The sequence below is a fragment of the Arachis ipaensis genome, chromosome B3, assembly GCF_059453495.1.
Source record: "Arachis ipaensis isolate K30076 ecotype BB chromosome B3, ASM5945349v1, whole genome shotgun sequence".
Classification (NCBI taxonomy): domain Eukaryota; kingdom Viridiplantae; phylum Streptophyta; class Magnoliopsida; order Fabales; family Fabaceae; genus Arachis; species Arachis ipaensis.
The window spans coordinates 32,379,827-32,400,945 of NC_142438.1; the positions used below are offsets into that span (position 1 = coordinate 32,379,827).

General features: G+C 37.2%; 1 protein-coding gene across 2 annotated transcripts; it reads right to left on the reverse strand.

Moving 5' to 3' along the window:
* Positions 1-204: 204 nt before the first annotated feature.
* On the reverse strand, positions 205-14,500 carry PFT1 (phytochrome and flowering time regulatory protein (PFT1)). Of its 2 annotated transcripts, none has more exons than XM_016333323.3 (15): positions 13,990-14,500; positions 11,605-11,635; positions 11,026-11,089; positions 10,520-10,650; positions 9,266-9,475; positions 9,056-9,121; positions 8,448-8,655; positions 7,876-7,943; positions 6,912-7,763; positions 5,914-5,967; positions 5,769-5,797; positions 1,747-1,815; positions 1,551-1,635; positions 1,134-1,220; positions 205-1,046 (listed from the first exon to the last, which is right to left on the reverse strand). In XM_016333323.3, exons 1-15 carry the CDS (start codon positions 14,085-14,087, stop codon positions 486-488), a joined length of 2,613 nt encoding a protein of 870 aa, XP_016188809.1. In that variant the 5' UTR covers positions 14,088-14,500; the 3' UTR covers positions 205-485. The 2 variants fall into 2 exon arrangements, with proteins under 2 accessions (XP_016188809.1, XP_020974299.1); XM_021118640.2 differs by having other exon boundaries at positions 11,026-11,086; positions 13,990-14,456.
* Between the last annotated feature and the right edge of the window lie 6,619 nt (positions 14,501-21,119).

Consider the following 21,119-nt stretch of genomic DNA (forward strand, 5'->3'; position numbering starts at 1 on the left):
CCTAACACAACCAATCTCTCTTATTCAAACTTGGGACTATGTAAAAATTGAGCGAATAAGTTGCAAACTCAAAAAAGACCTTGGAACAACGGTCTTTCTTCCTAACATAATAAAGACACATAGACAGGCCAAAAATTTAAGGCGGAACATTCACCATGTCCAAGAAAAAACAAAAAATGAGTGACATTTACATTTTGTGCATTATTTGTGAAGATTGTTCATCTAATATTTGCTGTCAATTAGGTTCATAATTAACACGATTTTCAAGTCAACTTAGCAGCTAACATTACCCTCCAAATAACTTTCTAACGTGCTCTTAATTTACGTTATATACTATTAACATGTTATCTGGTTAAGAGTAAGACTTACCAGACCTATATAAATAGCGTCCCCAAAAGACATTTCCCTTGTTTGGTTTGGGTCAGCTACATGAATCATTAAGCGTCATTCTACCCTGTTACAAATTATGCCTAAACTCAAGCCATTTAATTTATGAAGCTCCCTCCTCCACCCATGTTTGTTCCTCCTTGTGATGAAACCTGTCCCTGAGAAACCAACTGAGACCGCCCAGGTCCTTGAACATATGCTTGTCCCATCCCAGCCCCAACAAGTTGTTGCTGAGGGAGTTGTTGATGCTGCTGCAGTTGCTGTAACTGCGGAAGCTGTTGCTGAGGCTGAAGCTGTGAGAGTTGGGGGTGTTGCTGTTGCTGGATTTGTGGAAGCTGTTGCTGCTGCTGCTGCTGCAACTGGACCTGCTGAGGAAGCTGTTGTTGCAGCTGTTGATGCTGTTGCTGCTGTTGAAGTTGCTGCTGCTGCTGTTGAAGCTGGGGAAGTTGCTGCTGCTGCGGTGGTTGTTGTTGCTGTTGCTGCGGCTGTTGCTGTTGTAGCTGAGGAAGTTGTTGCTGCTGCAAGTGAGGAAGTTGCTGCTGTTGTTGCAACTGTGGAAGATGCTGTCCTGATTGCAATTGTTGGTGTTGTTGCTGCTGTTGCTGCTGCATTTGTTGCTGCTGCTGACTGGTTAATTGCGGTTTAAATACAACCATATCCTGTTTGCAATTGAAAGCTTAATAAAGGCTCAAAGCTCAACAAACAAATGTTTTTTCCATTTGTATTTGGTTGGAAACAAATGTTACCCCAGGGAAAAGCATCCCAATCAAGCGGAAAGCTTTGTCGGAAACAGATAGCAGCAACGTCTGGGATGGCAATTGGATAACCGCACACTGAAATCAAAATAAGAGGGAAGAAAAATCACACCAAATATAAGTTCCTATCCAAAAGTTATGAAATTAGTGGTCTAGATCTATTGGCATGGTTTAAATTTGGAAATTTGTGAGATCTGAAAGTCATTATAACAAGTTAACTATCTAGATCATAAATAAAGGCAAATCATGCAATAAAAAGAATGATGGAAACTAATCCTAAGACATGATTCATGATATTAACACTAATATTTTAGAGATACAATTACGATATTATATTATGAGATATTTCTTGATTTCCTAGGCCTTAGAAGGTCGCTACATTCACTAATATTTGAAAGCAAAACTTACCAGCTTCTTCTCCTGCAGCTGACCAAGAAAACCATGTGGGTTCATCGCCCGAAAAACTAGGAAATCTGCCTTTCCAACGTATTGCCTAATGTCACAGTTTTAAATAAAAAAAATTCGCATAGAAAATGTTAAAAGGTAAGATACACCTACAGACGTGAAAATGCGCAAGCAAAACATAAGTTAAATGAAGCCTAACTTGTTATTCATGTGGTCTTGGGATATAAGCCGAACGATTTGCATTACCGGGGGCCAGTTTGCTGCAAGCCTGGGACAACCAAAAGTGATCGGTCAGTAAATTATTGAAAATAAGTTTTTTATGACGATTTAATCAAACAAGCAAAACTTAAATTTGCATGGCACTCTCTAAGCTTCACTGATCGCAGAAAGCATGACACCTAAAGACCTACTTTGACGAAGATATTATTAGATCCATAAGACCTACAACAGAGTTTCCTAAATTTCATTGTTTCCTAAAAATGTCTAGTAGTACTACTAGGCATAAGCTTCTTCACTGTCTCATCGGACATGACCACCATGGTTCCATATTTTCCCTTGTCTGTAACTGCAGTGGCAGCAGATTCTCAGGCAGCAGTGTCGCTGGTTTCTCTATGAGCAGATCTATGACGGACAGGGAGAGGGAGAAGGGTGAGCAGACCAGTAAGGGAGAGAGGGATTCAAGATGATCTGTAAGCAGTGGCTACAGAACCACCACACAACATGTCACTTGGTTTTTCTTGGCATCAGTGACAGAATGCCACTGGCTAAGTTTTCTTTGTTTCTTTCTCACAATCTTTCACTTGACTCTGTTCTCTTTGTTTCTTGATCAATTTTTTGATATTATTGGATTTGTTCTGGAATTTCAAGAAATAAATAAGATTTATGTTAGAATAAAATTGTTCTTATAATTTTCGTTTGAATTGCTGATTTTTGGTGAAAAATGGTGGTGGAAGATGGTGATAGTAAGTGTGATTTTTTGTTTGGATAGTTCATTCTTGGTGAACAGCGGTGGAAGAGGAATGCTGGTGGTGGTGGTGGTCTGGTATCAATTGAAGATGGTGAGCATAAGAAGATCAGGCCAAAGGGACTTCTAAATGTTTGTTTTGTCTTGTATTTACTTCATTATGAAAAAAAGAAACAGAGACACTATGTTTTGTATATCTGTCTCTATCTCATTCCAAACACAGCAAAAGGGATTAGCCAGATTAATCAATTTCTTTTTATGTCCCTTTACAGTTTTCCATGGTTATTTTGGGTCTCCATCTATCTCTATTTAAAAGATGTATATGTTCTAGATTGTGAGAACACTTGCTTCTGACTTCTTCAAGTTTTGGGACCCCGGAGGAACTGGGAACATTACATTTTTCCCACATTATTATTCCCTGTAGTTCCATGTCATGAAGATTCGATTAAATTGTTATGTTGGTTGTCGAAGACGTAACACAACCCTCCTCTTACCGGCTATGTACCGCAGGATACATAGGATACTTTCTCATTGCAAATACATGTTTTAAAAGGAGAGACGAACATCTTATAACCTACAGGAGTAGCATGACAAACTCTTAAATCGACTTCTTGTTGAGGAGAGTCGACCGAAAATTTTGCATTAATTGTAAAATTATTCTGGGAGAGAGTTTAACAACATAGAATGCTCGTCATGGAGTTTCGCATTGAGCAAAAGTTGAAGAAAATACATCATACGAAGAACCCAAGGACGAGGTGGTGACGAATGAAAGGTGAGGAACAAAAAAACTTCCTAAAACGGGTAGGAGAAGAGACAAAGTGAAGGGGATGGAAGAGCGAAGAAAATGTGGAGGGAGATGGCAAAAGTTATTAAAAGAACAGCAAAAAAAATTTTGGTAAATCTAGAGGGATAGGACCGAGAGACAAGGAGTCCTGGTGGTGGAATACGAATGTACAAGAACAGATAAAGGCAAAAAATGAGTGCTTTAAAGAGTGATATTTGTGCCGCAATGCAAATAGTTGGGAAAAATATAAGGTGGCTAAAAAAGAGACAAAAGTGGTTGTAAGTGAAGCAAGAACAAAAACATATGAATGTCTCTACTAGTCTTTAGGCACGAAGGAAAGAGAAAAAATGTATATATAAAATTGCAAAAAGCCATGAAAGAAGAACAAGATACTTGGATTATGTTAAGTGCATAAAGGATAAAGACGGAGAGGTTTTGGCTCAAGATGAGAAGATCAATGAAAGGTGAAAGAACTACTACTACAAGTTATTTAATGAAAGACAGAAGACTCTTCCGAGCCTTGGTCGGTTATGCATGAGAGAAGAATATCAAAACTTCAACTATAATTGAAGGATTCGAGACTTCAAGGTAATAGACACTCCGAAGGGAATGAAAAATAGCAGGATAGTAGAACCCGATAATATTCCGATTGAAGTTTGGAAGGCCTTTAGAGAGAAAGATATTAGTTGGTTAACCAAGCTTTTTAGTAAGATTTTAAGGTCATAGAATATGTCAGATGAGTGGAGAAAAAATACCTTAGTACCTATCTACAAGAATAAAGGGGATATACAGAATTACGAAAATTATAGAGGAATCAAGCTCATGAGTCATACCATGAAGTTATGGAAAAGGGTGAGAGAACGGAGGCTGAAACGAGACACAAGTAATAGAGAACCAATTTAGTTTTATGTCGGGGAGATCCATCACTAAAGCTACATACCTATTAATAAGGATGATGAAGAGATATAATAATAATAAAAGGGATCTACATATGGTGTTTATTAATTTGGAAAAAGCATACGATAGGGTGCCAAGGAGGTCTTATGGAAGGTTTTGGAAGGGAAGAGAGTATGGATCGCATATATTCATGCAATTAAAGACATGTATGATGGGACTACAACTAGTGTGAAGACTCAATGTGGTGTGACAGAAGAATTTTCTATTAGTATAGGATTGCACCAGGGATCATCCTTAAGTCTATAGAAGTGTATGGTCTGCACATAAGTTATAATAAGACAGAATATATGGAATGTAAATTCGGTCGCCGAAGGTAAAACCTTAATACAGAGGTGAATATTAGAGAAAAGATCTTACGAAAAATTAAAAATTTTAAATATCTTAAGTACATCATACAAGATAATGGAGAGATTGAACAGGACGTAAATCATATGATCCAAGCAGGTTGGTCAAAATAGCAGAGTGCGTCTGATTTTATATATGACAAACTTTTAAAATTTAAAGATAAATTCTATCGCACTGCTATCAGACCGGCTATGCTTTATGGTATAGAATGTTGGGCGGCCAAAGTGGAACACGAACATAAGTTAAATGTGGCAGATATGAAGATGTTGACATGAATGAGTGGTTATACGCGATTTGATAGAATAAGGAATGAAGATATAAGAGAGAGTTGAAATAGCACCTATTTTAAAAAAAATGATAGAATCGCGTCTCAGGTAGTTTGGACATGTGAAAAGAAGATCGACAGAACACCTAGTCAAGAAGGTGGATGAGATGGAAGATGAACAAGAAATGAAAGACAGAAAAAGACTTAAGAAGATCATCCATGAGGTGGTCAAACGAGATCTATGTGAAAACTGTCCCTCTATAGACATGATAAATGATAGAGTTCAATAGCATCATTTAATCCATGTAGCCGACCCCACCTAATAGAACAAGGCTTTGTTGTTGTTGTTGTATTATTCCCCGTAGTTAAAATACTTGAGAACAAAGTGATTCTCTAAGCGGGGAGTATTTTAGGTACCTACATATTAATAGTGTATGGAAATAACAGGTAAATGGAAGCAATACACATTTAGATAGGAAGTAGTGGGTGCATGAACTGTAACCAATTCTCCGGAGTTGGCATGAGAAGCTATTTGTGGAATTAAATTAGAGGGCTGACGGAAGAAGCTTAGGAGGAAGGCATCCATTTGAGAATAGGCTTAGGGAGAGAGCTTCTATAGTGCTCTAATTTGGATTTCTTCCAGTTTTTGCAATTCCAATTCTTTTTTCTTTTCTTCCTTAAAACTGATATTACATTGATATCAGCTTGAGGGTGTTATTAGTAAACATATGGTCTTCCACATATTTCCCCGATAAACTCAATACTTGTGATGAAATAAAGTGCAGGATGAAGTTGTAAAGACTTCTTTAAAAATTCAGTTTAAAGTTCAAAAGGAACTCAACGCCGGGATGTAAAATATGAAGGACAATAGTATTCGGGGAAGAGAGAGCAAATTCAAGAACTTACGTCTCAGAGGCAGAAGCATTCCTGTAACCCTGTATGACAAAAATTATACATCAGGTTTAAAAATCGAAGTGAATAAGAAGCCAGATGCCAAAAAATTACATCAACTGCCATAATGAGATGGAAAAGACTATAGGGATAAACATACTTCAAGTTTAGTGATAAATACAGGTTGCCCTTGCCTTTGCCCAGATAAGCTTCCCTGCAAAAATTTCACTTATTAAATTTTGACCAAAGCACAATAAAGCTAAAGTGAAATCCAAAAACTTTCCACCACCGCCCGATATCAAGCAACTCAACCTTTGCCACCCAACACTCCAATCCAAATAACATATCTAGTCTAAGTTTTAGATGTACTTTTTTGTCACAATATCAAACACACTCCGCCACTTTAACCAACCCGCTTGAATCCTATGGTCTACATCCTCTTCGATTTTTCTATTATCCTATATAATGTATCCAAGAAACTTAAATCTCTTTACTTGCGGTAGGGTGTTTTTTCTAATTTTTACTTCTATGTTAGTGTTTCTCTTCCTCGTGCTGATCTTACATTCTATATATTCTTGGGTGAAAAAGGATAGGTATGTCTCAAAAGCGAATGGTTAGGGGTCATTGACTCATTTGTTTTTGGTTACGGACCGCATCGTCCTTTGTGAAAATTGACAGAGGGACTGTATTGGGTATTTACTCTTTATTGGTAATCAGCCGCAACTAGAAACAACATAAATATAATAACTTTGATATAGTAGTTTAGACCTTGTAAATATCACTGTGAATCTTTGTTGACATATGAAAAGATATTGCATGCTATTTAAGGTGATTACAAAGAACTAAGGAATTAAGATGTGTGAATTACTTGTCTTACACTCAATTGCACTTAAACACCATAGCATTGAAAGATACAAACTAAAATCTTCAAAATGCCCACCATATGGATAATGATTACAACAATTAATGCAAATTATAAGAAAGATACTATTTATTCCTTTTCGTGAGAAGAAAATGGTTTTCACATAGAAAATGGAAAATTTTTTTTTGGTTATTTCTAAATAAAATGAAATTATTTATTCCACACTATATATACTGAAATTTACAAGAAAAAAGAGGAAAAAACTCGCTAAAATGAAAACGGGGTAATGGGCATACCTCCCAGACCTTCACATATTTGGATTGTGTGGATTGCATACCACCTGATGTCTGTTGTGGCAAAGACATATTAGCAGCTGCATTGTTGTTCACAAGCGGCTGCATGCCTGGTTGGACTTGTTGAGACATTCCTGGAGTAGGAATCATTGTGCCAGTTCCAGAAGAGACAACTGATGGACCAAGGCCATTATTAATCATATTTTGGTTCATGTTGACTCCACCTTGCACCATTTGCGCTCCCGAAGGGTTTCCTTGGCTCATACCTGGTACCTGCTGTCCCATACTGACAGCACCTTGAACATTACCCATTGGTTGTGAGATCCCAATATTTGGACTTCCAGTCATATTAGAAGTGGCTGAAGCTATCGAACTGAGACCTGAGTTTTGTGCAACTTGTGCAGGACCATTAAGAGGTCCAGAACTTGAGATTGATGTTATTCCCGACTGTCCAGATGAAAATACATTTTGAGGTGCAGGTATAGAAGAAGCCATCCCACTGGATATCATGTTTGACATATGCATGGCAACAGGAGTCTGACCCATTGACTGAATTCCCATAGAGGTTCCACTGCCTAATGCAGCAGAATTCATCACCTGTCGTGCTTGAGACACTTTGTTCAAAATGTTCATGTTTGCCTGAGCAGAATTCACTGGTCTCATGGGCTGCAACATGGATACGGTAGGCTTTGTATCCTGTGCATTTTCATTACTTGTCATAATATCTTGAGTCATAGAAGATGGAGAAGATGTCTGCAAGCTTGGTACTCCTTGATTATTAGCAGTAGCACGAGGAGCTGATGAATTATGAGGAAATCCAGGTCCAGGTACCATTGTTGTTACAGGAATTGGCTCCTGTAGAAGTATTATATGTATCTAGGATCACTTGAAAAACAAGCAAGAAAAACTGAAAACAATACCATACTATAGATATAATTCTATAAACTTAATGGTATGTTAAGTTTACCACTTTCACGGTAGCAGGGACCACATTCCCACCAGAAATTGGTTGACGGTTTGGGATAGATCCATTCACTGAAAATTCATAGAAATATCATGATAAATATACTAGATATTCAACCACAAGACCAAAAGAACAACCAAGCCACTTAAGATTGTTATTAACTGATGCCCATTTATTTAAACATGGCATACATAAGGCAAGAAATTCAGACTGATCTTGTCGACCAAACAGAGAAGACAGTGCATACTATATTGACGGAGAATTTAACCTATCTTTTTTCTTTAGATGTAGATAATGTATAAAGGGTATCCAGATCCATTTGATCTATAAAATTGAACTGGTACTGCTAATATGAAGAAGTGATGATCCAAAGCTAACTCAGAAACCTCTGAGTAACAGATCCATAGTTGACTAATTTTATCCTTGCCCCCACATCAATGAATTAGAGTAAAATTTTAGATATATGTATTATGATTTATCTAGTTGTTCTTTAAAATTATGTATGTGACATGATAGACAAGAAATATAACTACAGAAAGCAAAGTAGTTTTCAGTGCTAATTGAATCCTGAATACCTGATGGCATAGAAGTCGGTGGTGCGCCTGTAACAGGTATGCCAGAAACTGCATCTACTTTAACAGGACTCTGATTTGAAGGCACGCTTGTTACCCCAGATCGACTCAAAGCAGCGCGTGCTTCCTTGAAACTTTCTGATATTAAAACAAGGAAATGACTAACTTTGACATCAACTGGTGGATCAGCTGCTCTATTGTTACGCTTCCCCTCCAATACCAAAGAAATAAAATAAACATCAAACAAATTCACACAGGAGAAAACACTTTCTTAATTTAATCAGGTCTGCTCAAATCACAAAAGAGGAAAACTCTGGTAAAATTAAAAAATCTAGCCATCAGCACATGTATTTGCTCTGGACTAAGGATCTTTTGTAAGAGATCAATTCGGTGCTCAAAATGGAAAGCAGTGACAATAACTAAGGAAGTGTGCATTTCGAAATGTGGAATATTAGTTGATATTGTAATTATACTATTGATTCTCTCTAATTTTAGTTTAGAAAGCAGACCATCTTGATGTTTTATATTAGTCTAAAGTTAAGACTCATGATTGATTTAGTTTATAAAGGACAGATTATGATTACAGTACACCCATGCTATGTCATCCTTACCGCATTGTAGATGGCTTTAATTTTTGCAAGTTGTTTTGGACAGATGACTGACAGAGAAACAGAAAGCTGCATGCAGAAGATCACATTCCATCAGAACAAAGATTAACAGCAGAAAGACAATAAATAAATAAATAAATAATCATAACAATAGCAACAAGAAGTGTGTTACTAAAACAGTAGATGTAAATAAACAAATAACGCAATAAGTACCTGAGGAAATGCTTTAGCTACAGCTTCAGCATCATATAAACGGTTCCCTGCATCTGAGTCAATGGTTTCACTCTGCTCTATGTTGGGCAGTCTTGGAACATAAACTGGTGTCTGCAGTGGATAAGGATTACTTGCTGCTATAAGGATACAATGCTTGTGCATGTCCACATTTTGCTGATTGGGCCCACCATCTTGAGAACTTGGGAACATCTAGACATTCGCACATTGGGGTAAGAGGATCAATAGAGATGCCCATAAAGCTCATAAATAACAGGGTCTCGTGACAACCCTTGATTACATAATTGCAAAAATACAGAGTATGAAATGAAACTGAAATTGTTGAAGCCTTTACGATTAAACGTATGTGCAACCAAGGCATTCTTCCAAAGATGTCTATCAATCTATGTGCATTAATTGAACATTAAAGAGAGGAGGGAAAGGAAAAAATAAATAAAAGAAATCAAAAAAGAGAAGAAAAAATATGACAACCCTTGATTGCATAATTGCAAAAAATACATCACAATAAATAAAGCTTCATGCATAGAAACCAAACATAAAGCTTCATGCATAAAAACCAAACATACAATTGATGTTTCAATTCATAAGATTCTATTCAATGAGAAATTACATCGCTTTTCTCAAAACTTAATTAAAATTGTTCTGAAATGAATAAAGTTAAATTGACTTTCAGAATAAAATCCATAGATAAAAGTAGAATATATTTAATAATTCTAAATAACATATTAAACCTCAAGAAGTCAATATTCTTTTATTTTAAGAAATTATTGCTAAATAAAATAAGAATGCTGCATATGCATTCAATAATTAATCATTTAAATCAATATATTTGCAATCAAGTTTTACGAATTTTATGAATTATTGAATTTTAATAAGACTATAAAATGCATTTAGAAAGCAATATATTTTTCACCTAACACGTTAAAAGTTAATAATCTATCTTCACTGTAGTTGTATTTCATTTTATCTATCTTACATTTTACTCTCTGCTTCATGTACATTAAACATTTAAACTGAACAATATCACTATTAGTTCACGGTGCAATCAATTACTAGAAATTGGTTAAAAACTGTTATCCAGCATGTCCTCACACATAGATATGTAGACATATTTATCCATATTAGGAGTAAAACAAAACACAATAAAGATGATGAATCAAGATCAGAAATATATACACCTATCAAATGGAAAGTGACAGAACACAAAAAGGAAACTATAGTATACAGCATACGTACCATCAGAGCTTCAGCAAGCCCTTCAGCAATTGCTGCATCATTAAAACCACCACCAGTAAAGGGTATCGCTGATAGCCAGAGGAAGAAAATATCGGGGTCTCTTGTCCAGCCAGTCCGTTGCACGAGGACACCTGCATTTAATGATGCCTATGTAAGCAGCTGCTCATTTCATATGCAATTATTTTCATTGCTAACAGGGATTGATGAGAAGAAAACAAGGACTTCCGTCTTCTAGTTTAACTTTTTATTGAGGCAAGAAAACAAAATGCTGAAATTTTAAAGACTGTTGCATGTTTTCCTCTTCTTTTTTACTTTCTTTTTTTGTTAGCTACGTGTTTATTTGAAAATGTAACATGGGGTTAAGAAGAAGAAGCATCATCATCATCAATTCATCATCATGATTAATTCTATAATTCGGCAGAAAGTTAACAAGCAGCTTTTAAACAGACATTATTCACTGAACACAAAAAAAAAAAAAAAAAAAAAAAAAAATTATCAACCCTTACTAGAATAACATCCGTGAGTATTGAAGGTGGCTAGGGCAAACTCAACGTTGGATACAGAAGGCTTCTGCAAATGAATGGGAAAATAAAATCAATAGACCAACCGCAAGATCAAAATTGGCCATGATTAAAGGAATACTTTAACTTCCATTGGGCCGAAGAAATGCACACAATAATATAAACATGATTAAGAGAAAATCAATTTTATGAGGTAACTGGGAACATAAACGAAAATCCAGCAATAAGTTTAGAAAATTTAATCAAAACAAAACTTAAAAGTACTGTTCAAAGCATTGAATAATGTGGCAAGGATGAAAGCATCAATTTGCTGCTTTTGCAATGAATAAATATTCCATTCGGTGTGCATCACAGACTATAATCTAGAGTTGTGGCATCTCCAAGTGTAACAGTGGGAAAGGAATGGCCTCGTGAAGTACCATACACATTTTACTATTTCTTTGCTATTTCTTGTTGTAATTACATTTGCTAGTTCATTTATTCTCCATAATACATAGTTTAATTTTTCTTCTTTTTTTCCCTTTTTAAAGATTGTGAAATTTTAGTCAAACCAAAATGATATACCTGGCCAGTGGAGTCAGTTCCAACAAGAGACCTGCAACAAAACCACAACAGGCGAAATGTGTCAATCATGTAACCTATGATGTGTAACCTTTAAAGTAACTTAAAATCCACGCAAAGGAGTATACTGAAAATGATATTATAAACCACTAAGGCAAAACGTGAATTCTATCGAATACCACAATCTTAAGCTGGCGAGGAACAAGCCTAGCTATTTTAAGTTATAACATAAAATGTCAACTCCGAAAACATTAAATAACTACAAGACTGATAAATGAGTCATATTTGGTTCCGATCAGACACCGCCAATCTTTCTTTGGCATTATTTATCGACCACTTCCACTCAAAATGTTCAAATAAAATAAAAAGGATTTCATTTGTATGTCTCATCAATCTAAAAGAATATCTAATCATGTATTGCCACACTAGAAAAATTATCTAACATTGACACCCTTTACTTGAATGGTTATCCAAAAGCCTAATTCAAAAGTGAACAATAAACTAAAATATATATATTTTGTTTCATGAATTTGTGACTTTGGAACAATTTATTTGGGTTTTGACACGGGGGGAAGAGGAAGCTCGGTATGCACACATACTATCTACCTATGCTACCTATTGATTTGTTTGAATGGAAAAGAATGACTTGATATTTAAGGGATCCAGGCTAAGCCTTTTAAGACTTTTGTATATATGCAAATATGGTAAGATCCTCTAAACTGAGGAAATTGGTAAAGTGAAAAAGTGAGGGTCTAATCACCCTTTGAATCAAAGTAGTGTGGCTCACATGTGATAAAAGTTACAAATTCAATATTGACTAACTCTTCACTTTCTCACTTACCAATCTCCTCACTTTAGAAGATCTTTCTCCAAGAAAGTATGCTTAACCTCTTTTGTAGATTCTCTTACATATTCGAATAAAATAAAACTACTTTTGCATCTAAGCTATCTTTAGAGGAACAAAAAGTCTCAACATTTCGAAATCTTGAGTTAAACTAAATTTTATTAGGTACAGAAGAAAGGGAATAACAACTCAGGTGATATAAGAAACCCCACAAACCGCACAAAAGGGAGCCAGAAAAGCACAAGGAGAGAGAAAAAATAATCAAGGGAAAGAAAAACCCTGTGGTAAGAAACAACATCAATCTATGTCCTCAATAATGGCTAAACAATCTGCCTGCACCTTAGTAGGAGCAGACCAATATAATACCAGCTACACCGATTTAATACAGATAGATTGTTGGATTTCCTCTAAAGTGCACAAAATCATAAGTTCAAAAGTGAGAAGATATACACCATTGAATCAATACTTTCCACTGCAAGTGCAACCCATTAAATAATCTAGTGATGTTTAGCCCCTTACTTTTGCACTTTAGAAGAGCAAAATCCTGAATCTTCGATCCAAAGGACAACTCAGAACATAAATTTAGGGGGGAATTCAAAAAGTTATCTCTTATCATTTTCTAAGAACATGTGTCATTAGTAAACAGCAAATCAGATATTATAATACCTTTAAAACCTGACATTGACACCACTAAATTTGACACAGTTGTCACTGCTCTAGAGGTCAAGCAACTAAGATCCACCACTAAAGTGAACAAGAAATAGGATCAAGGATCTCCTTGCCTCATGCCACTCTTACCATGAAACCACATTTGATTCTCCATTGAAAATTACCTAAACTGTAATTATTGCAAGACATTCGAAAGAACTTCTATGCCTAGACAGTAAAAGCTATATGGGAGTCAAGCAAACCAAATATTATGACACAAGCAAACAAACTATTGTAAACTTTCATGGAACTAAACGTAAAAGGAACATGCAAACGAATAGCCCATCATTGCCACACGATAAAGCTGATCAAAACCCTCAAGCAATAAAAGATACTGCATAAACCTCTGGACAACTCCGAAGACGAATATTAAAAAAAAAAAAAAAAAAAAAAAACACCCTTGAGACAATGGGATTGTGGGCTTCTCCATGTCATTTACTCCCCATTTAATTCATTTTAAGCTAATGTTGTACTTCACCACGACACCAACTCATGACAACAAGCCCTAAAGCAATTAATCTGAACGCTCCATATCATATTGCCTCACTTAATTCATTCTTACTCGATGTGAGACTTCAAAACTAACTCCAGTCTCATAAACCAGTTACCCATAGCTTCACTCTCTCTCGAAAAGGAACCAAATACATAAAAGAACCATCCATTAATCAACAACTAAAAAGCAAGAAAATCAAAAGCGGAAAACGGGATTAACAATCAACCAGAATCAACTCTGAGACATGGTAATAAAATACTCAAATCCAGACAATAATACGAAACCCTAATTGTGATTAAGTAGAGAGACAAACAAAACATTATAAGGAACAGAGACAAGGAACCTGATGATCTTGTCAATGTAATCCACGAGAATTGTATCCCAATAGGGTCCCAAAGCAGCGGTGCTTTCGACGACTATGATGACCTGTTTCTCTGCCATGCTTTCGGAAGGGTAAAACGGTCAAAATATTTCAAGAGAACGAGGGGGTTTTGGTAATGGAAGTGATGTCCGCCGAGTCGCAGTAGATCCGACAGGCGAGGCGGCCGACGAGCTCTCCTTCGGTGAGACTCCGTCTGGGCTTAGCAGGTCCGGATAAAGGCTGAATAGGTTATCGACGACGAGTTCAACATTGTGACCCTCACTCTCTCTGGAAATTTTGCCTAAATTAAAAATTTCTGAAACTAAACAAGATTTTCGGTGGCGGAAGGTGCAGTAGTAAGGAGAAGAGGGAGAACACCAGAATATTGGTTTTCTTTAATTGTTGTCTACTTTAGTTACACTGTCTTTTGATTCACATCTGCAAAGGATGTTACATAAATCATAAATGTCTTTTTTTTCAACATAAATGTGTTTTAATCAATATTCTCAAAATTAGACCACATAGATCGAAAACCATTTGACTATACGATTTGGTTATTAAATCAAAATTATTTGATTAAAAACTGTTCGAAAATCGAATAAATCGGTCAAACAAAACTAGAAATCGATCAATTTAAAATAAAAAAAGATTTTTTATAAATGATAAATTATTTATATCTTTTAATATTATAAGATAATAAGATAATACATCTAAACATTTGGTACTATGACGAGGAAGCCATGCTCAGGATTGTTCGGGTAGATTTAGCTATTAAAAATAAAATAAAATAAAAAATAAAAATACGCAAAACATGTTTTCAAATTGATCTTGATTTGCTAATAATTAAGAAGATTGGTGTCGATGAAAGTGTCTACGAGATTGAATATGAAAATCTGCACCTAGTATGTGCCAAATGCATTTCAAAAATGGGAGAGAAAATGAGTGAGAGAGGTACAATTAGGAATTTACATTTTTACAACTTAGGATTTGAAATTGAGAAGAGTATCAACGTTTGGAAAATGATTCTTTTTCCATTTTTGTCAATAAATCTACCTAGCTGGCTAACTCGAAAGCTGAAAAATGAAAAAGTTTATCTGTTCGCGTTTGTTCGTTATACGATGAAAGGGGGAGCAGAAATACACCATACAAGTATAAGGGGAAAGATAATCTCCGTAAGCGAGGCTAAGTATAGAAGGGCTGTGGAGGGAAAGAACACTGGGTTACGCAGAGGGGACATTGCAAGAACTGATGTGGGGAACAGCCAACCACAGACAGGTGAAAATTCTACAAGAATGGAAGGAACTAAGAAGATTACGTCCATCAAGGACCCGCATGAGAATGGTTGGACAAAGAAGGTTAAAGTACCAGTTGCAAAAGAGAAATTCGATTGGTTGTTAAGAAGTTTAGTTGGAAGAACGATGATGGCCATCGACTTCAAATCGTTACAAAGAGCAATCAGTAAGAACTTTCCTCAGGTTGTTGAAGTCAGAGAGTTTGGAGCATACAAAGTCCTATTAGTTTTTGATACTGTGAAGAATGTGGAGGAAGCTTTTACTTTCAAAATGAATAGTTTCCTACAATTCTTTCATAGTGTATGGAGATAGGAGGAATTGGAACACAGTGAGACTAGAAGAGTTTGGTTAGAGTGTTATGGACTGCCTTTACATGTTTGGTCAATGAAGACGTTTAACACAATAGGCGGTCTATAGGGGGAAGTAGTCGAGTGTGATGAACTAACGAAGTCCACCATATCATTCAGTGTTGGCCGAGTGTTAATTGACACTTGTGTATTTGACGTAATTAAAGAATGGGTTCATATAACTGTAGGAATTAGTGGTTTCGATGTTTTTGTAAAGGTGGTGGGACGTGAGATATATGGAGATAATTGTTTTTTGGAAGATGCAAGCGTCAGGCCAATGTGTGAAAGCTCTAGCTCACATGCCGAAGGAATGTTGTCGATGACAGCGGTGTAGAATCCGGCGGCCGAGCTCATCATGACATGAGCTAGGGACAGTGATGAAGATAAGGGTAGAATGGTAATTCCAAATATTTGTTTTTGAATGAATGCAATTAAGAGAATTTAATTTCGTATCATGTGTAACGGAAAATGGTTTCATTCAAAATCAAAGGAATTAATGGAGAGATTGATTATGAGGGATTTCATGATTGTGTGAAAATTGAGTCTAAAAGAACAGTGATAGAAGAACGCTTTGAAAGGGGATGTGGGGCCAAAAAATTAAAAACGGGTGTACAAGGGTGATATGATAGCGGTTTGGGTTTAAAAAATAAGGAAGGCCACAAACATCACTATAAGGATAGCCTCCTTTTGGACCATAAAGCTGGTAGGCCTTTGAAAGAATTTGAAATAGATGGGCCATTGAGAGGTGATGGCCTGTTGGGTGGAGAGAAGATGCAACAAAGCCACCAAGGGAGGCAAGACTGGGTCAGGCACTATGCAGCGGGTTCAGACCAGGGCAAGTGGATCCGTTCTTAAACAGCGAGTGCTTGTACGAGATGAGCTGCGCCATACCACGTTCAGAGGTCGTTGAGGATAATCACGCCACGGCTACGGAGTGCGATTTGCGTTCCCTAGCACCGAGGGGACGCATGGCTTGTCCTCGCGGTTAGGAAGCGCGGAATGGAAGCCAAGCTTGAGGTCCATGCAGCGGGATCATCGAGAGCTTGAAGGAGCGACACATGGTGGAGGGGCAGGACCAGGGAACGAAAGCAGAGGGGTTGTTGGAGAGCTATATGGACTGTGATAAACAGGGAGGCCAACAGAAGCAATTCCAGAAAAGAGGGAACAACGTGGCAGAGGTAAGAGGTGAATACGATGTTGCAAGACATGAGAACGTTAAAGAACGGGTCACAGAGGATGTTGGATCCGAAATCGAAACAAAATATATAAATTAAAATGGTTATCAGAGGGCTACGCAGGAAGCACAGTTAACAGAAAATAAGGAAACATGGAAGCTAGCAGTCGAATCTGGTGCAGTTTTTTATGATGAAGAAGAAGATATTATGGCGATTTTACAAAGTCAGAATGAAGCTATTACGGCAAAAAAAAAGGATGACAAAACAAAAGGAGAAAGCGAGGAGGATCAGGCCCAAACAACATAACAAGGTGTGTAGAAATACTTTTAAATGATTTATAGTTGTTAGAATATTAGAGGATTAGGAGGGAATGGGAAGTTAAGTATGGTGAAAGAGTTGAAGAAAAATTATAAGTTGAATATGCTAGGATTGATTGAAACTAAGAGGGAGGTAGTGACTAAGTTTGATGTAGCACGAGTATGGGGTTGTGACACGGTGGGTTGGGATTATATGGAATCAGTAGGTGCCTTTGGCGGTTTATTGTTAATGTGGGATGTTCGAACTGCTATAAAAGAGATGGTTGGCTATGCTTTATAAGTTTGCTGACAAAAAATAACTTTCACTGTGCATTTTGTTTGGGGTATGGAGCTCATGTGTGGAGTGAGAAACTGGTGATGCAGGAGGAGTTGAGCTATATTACTGATTTATGTCAGGTTTCATTTTGTTTCATGGGAGACTTTAACGAGATACTAAGGTTGGAGGAAAGAAAAGTTTACCAGCAACTGCGGAAGATTTTAAGGATTGGGTGCAAGATTTACAGCTAGTGGATTTATCGCTAATTGATTGGAAGTTCACATGGTTTTGAGGTCGATCTTGTAGCCACATTGATAGGATTCTCGTCAGTTTAGAGTGGCTAGAGGAGTTCTCAAATACTTGGTTAAAAGGGGACCTAGAGGTCTATCAGACCATTGTCTATTGATTTTAGAAGATACAAGGCTCAGTGCGACTCCAAGACCTTTTTGAAACTTGGATTCCTGGTTTACACATGAAGGATTTCTGAAGATGGTGAAGGATGACTGGAGGAACTTGGGTGATGTTCAGTTCACTAATAAGCTAAAGGTCTTGACGGTACCATTGAGATGGCATAAGGACAATTTTGGGGACATGGACAACAGGATAAAGAAGTTTGAGGAAGAGATTAAGAAGATTGACGATAGTGTTGGTAGTTATGATGGAACAGTGGAGGCTAGACGTGAGGCTCTTGTGACTTATTGTGAGAAGTGGTATGCCAAAAAGGAGATTCATTGGAAGCAAATGTCTCGATCTCAACATGCTAAAGATATGGACAAGAACACTAGGTACTTCCATAACATAGCGTCGGCTGGGAAGAGGAACAACAGAATCGATTCACTAGTAATTAATGGCAGATTGGTGCGGAACCAGGCCAGAATAAAGGTTGCGATTACATGATTTTATAAAGATCTGTATCGGCAAGAATATGCTTCTATGATTGGGATCCGTGATGGGTTGGTAAAGTAGATTGATGACGAAGAGGCAACATTGTTGGAGGTGATGACATCACCTGAGGAAATACAATAGGCAGTATGGGATTGTGAGTCCAGTAAAGTGCCAGGTAGTGATGGTTACAATATGAACTTCATAAAGAAATGTTGGGGTGAGATTGGCCAGGATTTTACTGTAGCTGTGTTGGGATTTTTCCTAAGTGCGAAGCTACCAACGGATGCCAATGTAACATAGGTGGCGCTAGCTCCAAAATTTGTAAAAGCCAAGGAAATCAAAGACCTAAGGCCAATTAGTATGGTTGGTTGTGTCTATAAGGTGATATCCAAAGTATTGGTGAGAAGAATGCGTTTAATGATGATGCTAGGTTTAGTGGGGGAGACTCGGTCTGCATTTGTAAAGGGTCGGAAAATACATGATGGTGCTCTCATTGCTTATGAGACGGTCCAATGGCTGGAGTTGCATAAGAAGCAGGCGGCAATTATCAAACTAGACTTTCAGAAAGCATACGACAAGGTGAGATGGAGCTTTGTGGATATTGTGCTACAAAAGATAGGTTTTGGACTTAGATGGAGGACATAAGTGAAGGAATGCGTGACTACAACATCTATGTCGGTGTTGATCAATGGGTCACCATCAAAGCCGTTCAGGATGGAGAGGGTCTTAGACAATGAGATCCTCTTTCTCCTTTTCTATTTGTTCTTGTCGTCCACATCTTACACAAGATGGTGGGTGAGGCAGTCAGGAATGAACGCATTTCTCCACTACTGGTGAGAATGGACAACATAGAGTTGTCATATATCCAATTTGCAGATGACACAATCTTATTTTGTCCACAGAAAACGAAAACACTCGTGAATTATAAAAGGCTTTTGCGTTGCTTTGAGTTGATGTCTAGCCTAAGTATTAAATTTGATAAGTCCAACTTGATTTCAGTTAATTATGAGCAGGAATGGGTGACGAATATGTGTGGTTTGTTGGGATGTGCCGAAGCTGCTTTACCTGTCAGGTACCTATGAATTTTCCTAGGTGCGAATCCTTGGTTGGTGAAGACCTGGAAACCAATCATAGACAAGGTGGAAGATAAGTTTAGTTTATGGAAAGGAAGTCTCTCAACAAAGCTGGTAAGCTGGGTCTCATAAAATATGTTCTTAATAGCTTGCCGGTTTACTACTTAAGCTTCTATAAGATGCCAAAGGCGGTTGCAGAAAAGATAATTGGGTTACAGAGAAGATTTTTTTTGGAGTAAAGAAGATGGAAATAACGGTATACTACTTGTGTAATGGGAGGTAGTGCAAGCTTCGAAAAAGTTAGGTAGATTGGGGGGTGGGAGATGCATTGATAAAAAATGCGTCATTTCTGTTCAAATGGTGGTGGCGCTTTTTGAAGGAGAATTGCCTGTTGTGGAAGAAGATTGTATGTTCTTGTAATCATTTGAACCCAAATGTTATGTTGTCAAAACAACCATTACCGTCAAATGGTGGCCCGTAGAAAGATATTTGCCAGCTTAATATTAAGGAGCAACGAATAAGAGATATGATGATTAGTGGTTTGTCTATGGAGGTGGAAAACGGCATGCATATTCGATTTTCGGAGGATGATTGGTTACAAAGTGGCTCTTTGAAAGATAGTTTTCTGAGACTCTTCTCTATTTCAAATCAACAAGGATCTGTCATAGGGGATTGTGGGTTCTGGGATGGGTTAGAGTAGGTGTGAAACTTTCAGTGGAGGAGAGAATTATTCCAATGGGAGTTAGAGTTGCTCAATCAACTTCACGTCTGGTTACAACTAGTAAGGTTATTGTCTAGTAGAGAGGATACAGTTATATGAAAAGTTGACAGAACAAGTATTTTTTTCTACTAATTTATTTGTGTAGGTGTTGCAGAAAGAGACTCTCTCGGAGGACATCACAAGCTATAGCTTCACTAGTACCATATGAAGAGGATTGGTTCCCCCAAAAGTTGAACTATTTGCATGGTTTGCCTTAGTAGGTAGGATCAACACTAAAGACAGACTGAGCAGGCTAGGAATTATTCATCATAGTGATAATATTTATGTTCTATGTAAGAAAGAAATAGAATATGTGCATCATTTGTTTCTTGGCTGCGAGTTTACATGGCAGGTGTGGTGTGCTTGGTTGACGTGTGCTGATAGAACTTGGGCTATTCCGGGGACTGTCAAAGAACTTTTTGAGAGTCAGATTGGAGTGCCTGGTCGTAACTTTGAACAAAAGAAGTGGTTGATAGGGTTCTTTGTGGTTACTTGAAACATTTGGTTGGAACGGAATAGCAGAGTGTTTCAGAACTCAGAGACAGGTGTTGATGGAATCAAGGATAAGTCATTTTTTAGTTACAGGGAATGGTGTGGTGTTGATCCGTTTAGTTGTTGATGGCAATGCTGGAGATAACAATGGATTATAATCTATTTTATTGTGTCTATTGTCTTGTGTTTTTCTTTGCGTTCCTTTAGTCCTACCTGCTCCACCTTAGTGTATTGAGCTCCTTTTGTTAAAAAAAAAAAGTATGTGCCAAATGCAGTTGCTTTGGACATGTTACTAGGGAATACGGAAGAGATACCCCCTACGAGTAGTGCAAGTGTCCCGTCAAGTTCAAAAATTCCCAAATCGAATGATCATACCACTCTAACAACGTCAAGTGCTCCTCCTACGGCAATGCCAGTCAAGCCTTTATTTGAATTTGGCATTAATGGTGATGTGTTAGAGAAGAATTAGGATATTGCAGATTTAAAGGGAGGAACATTGCATGATTCATATATTA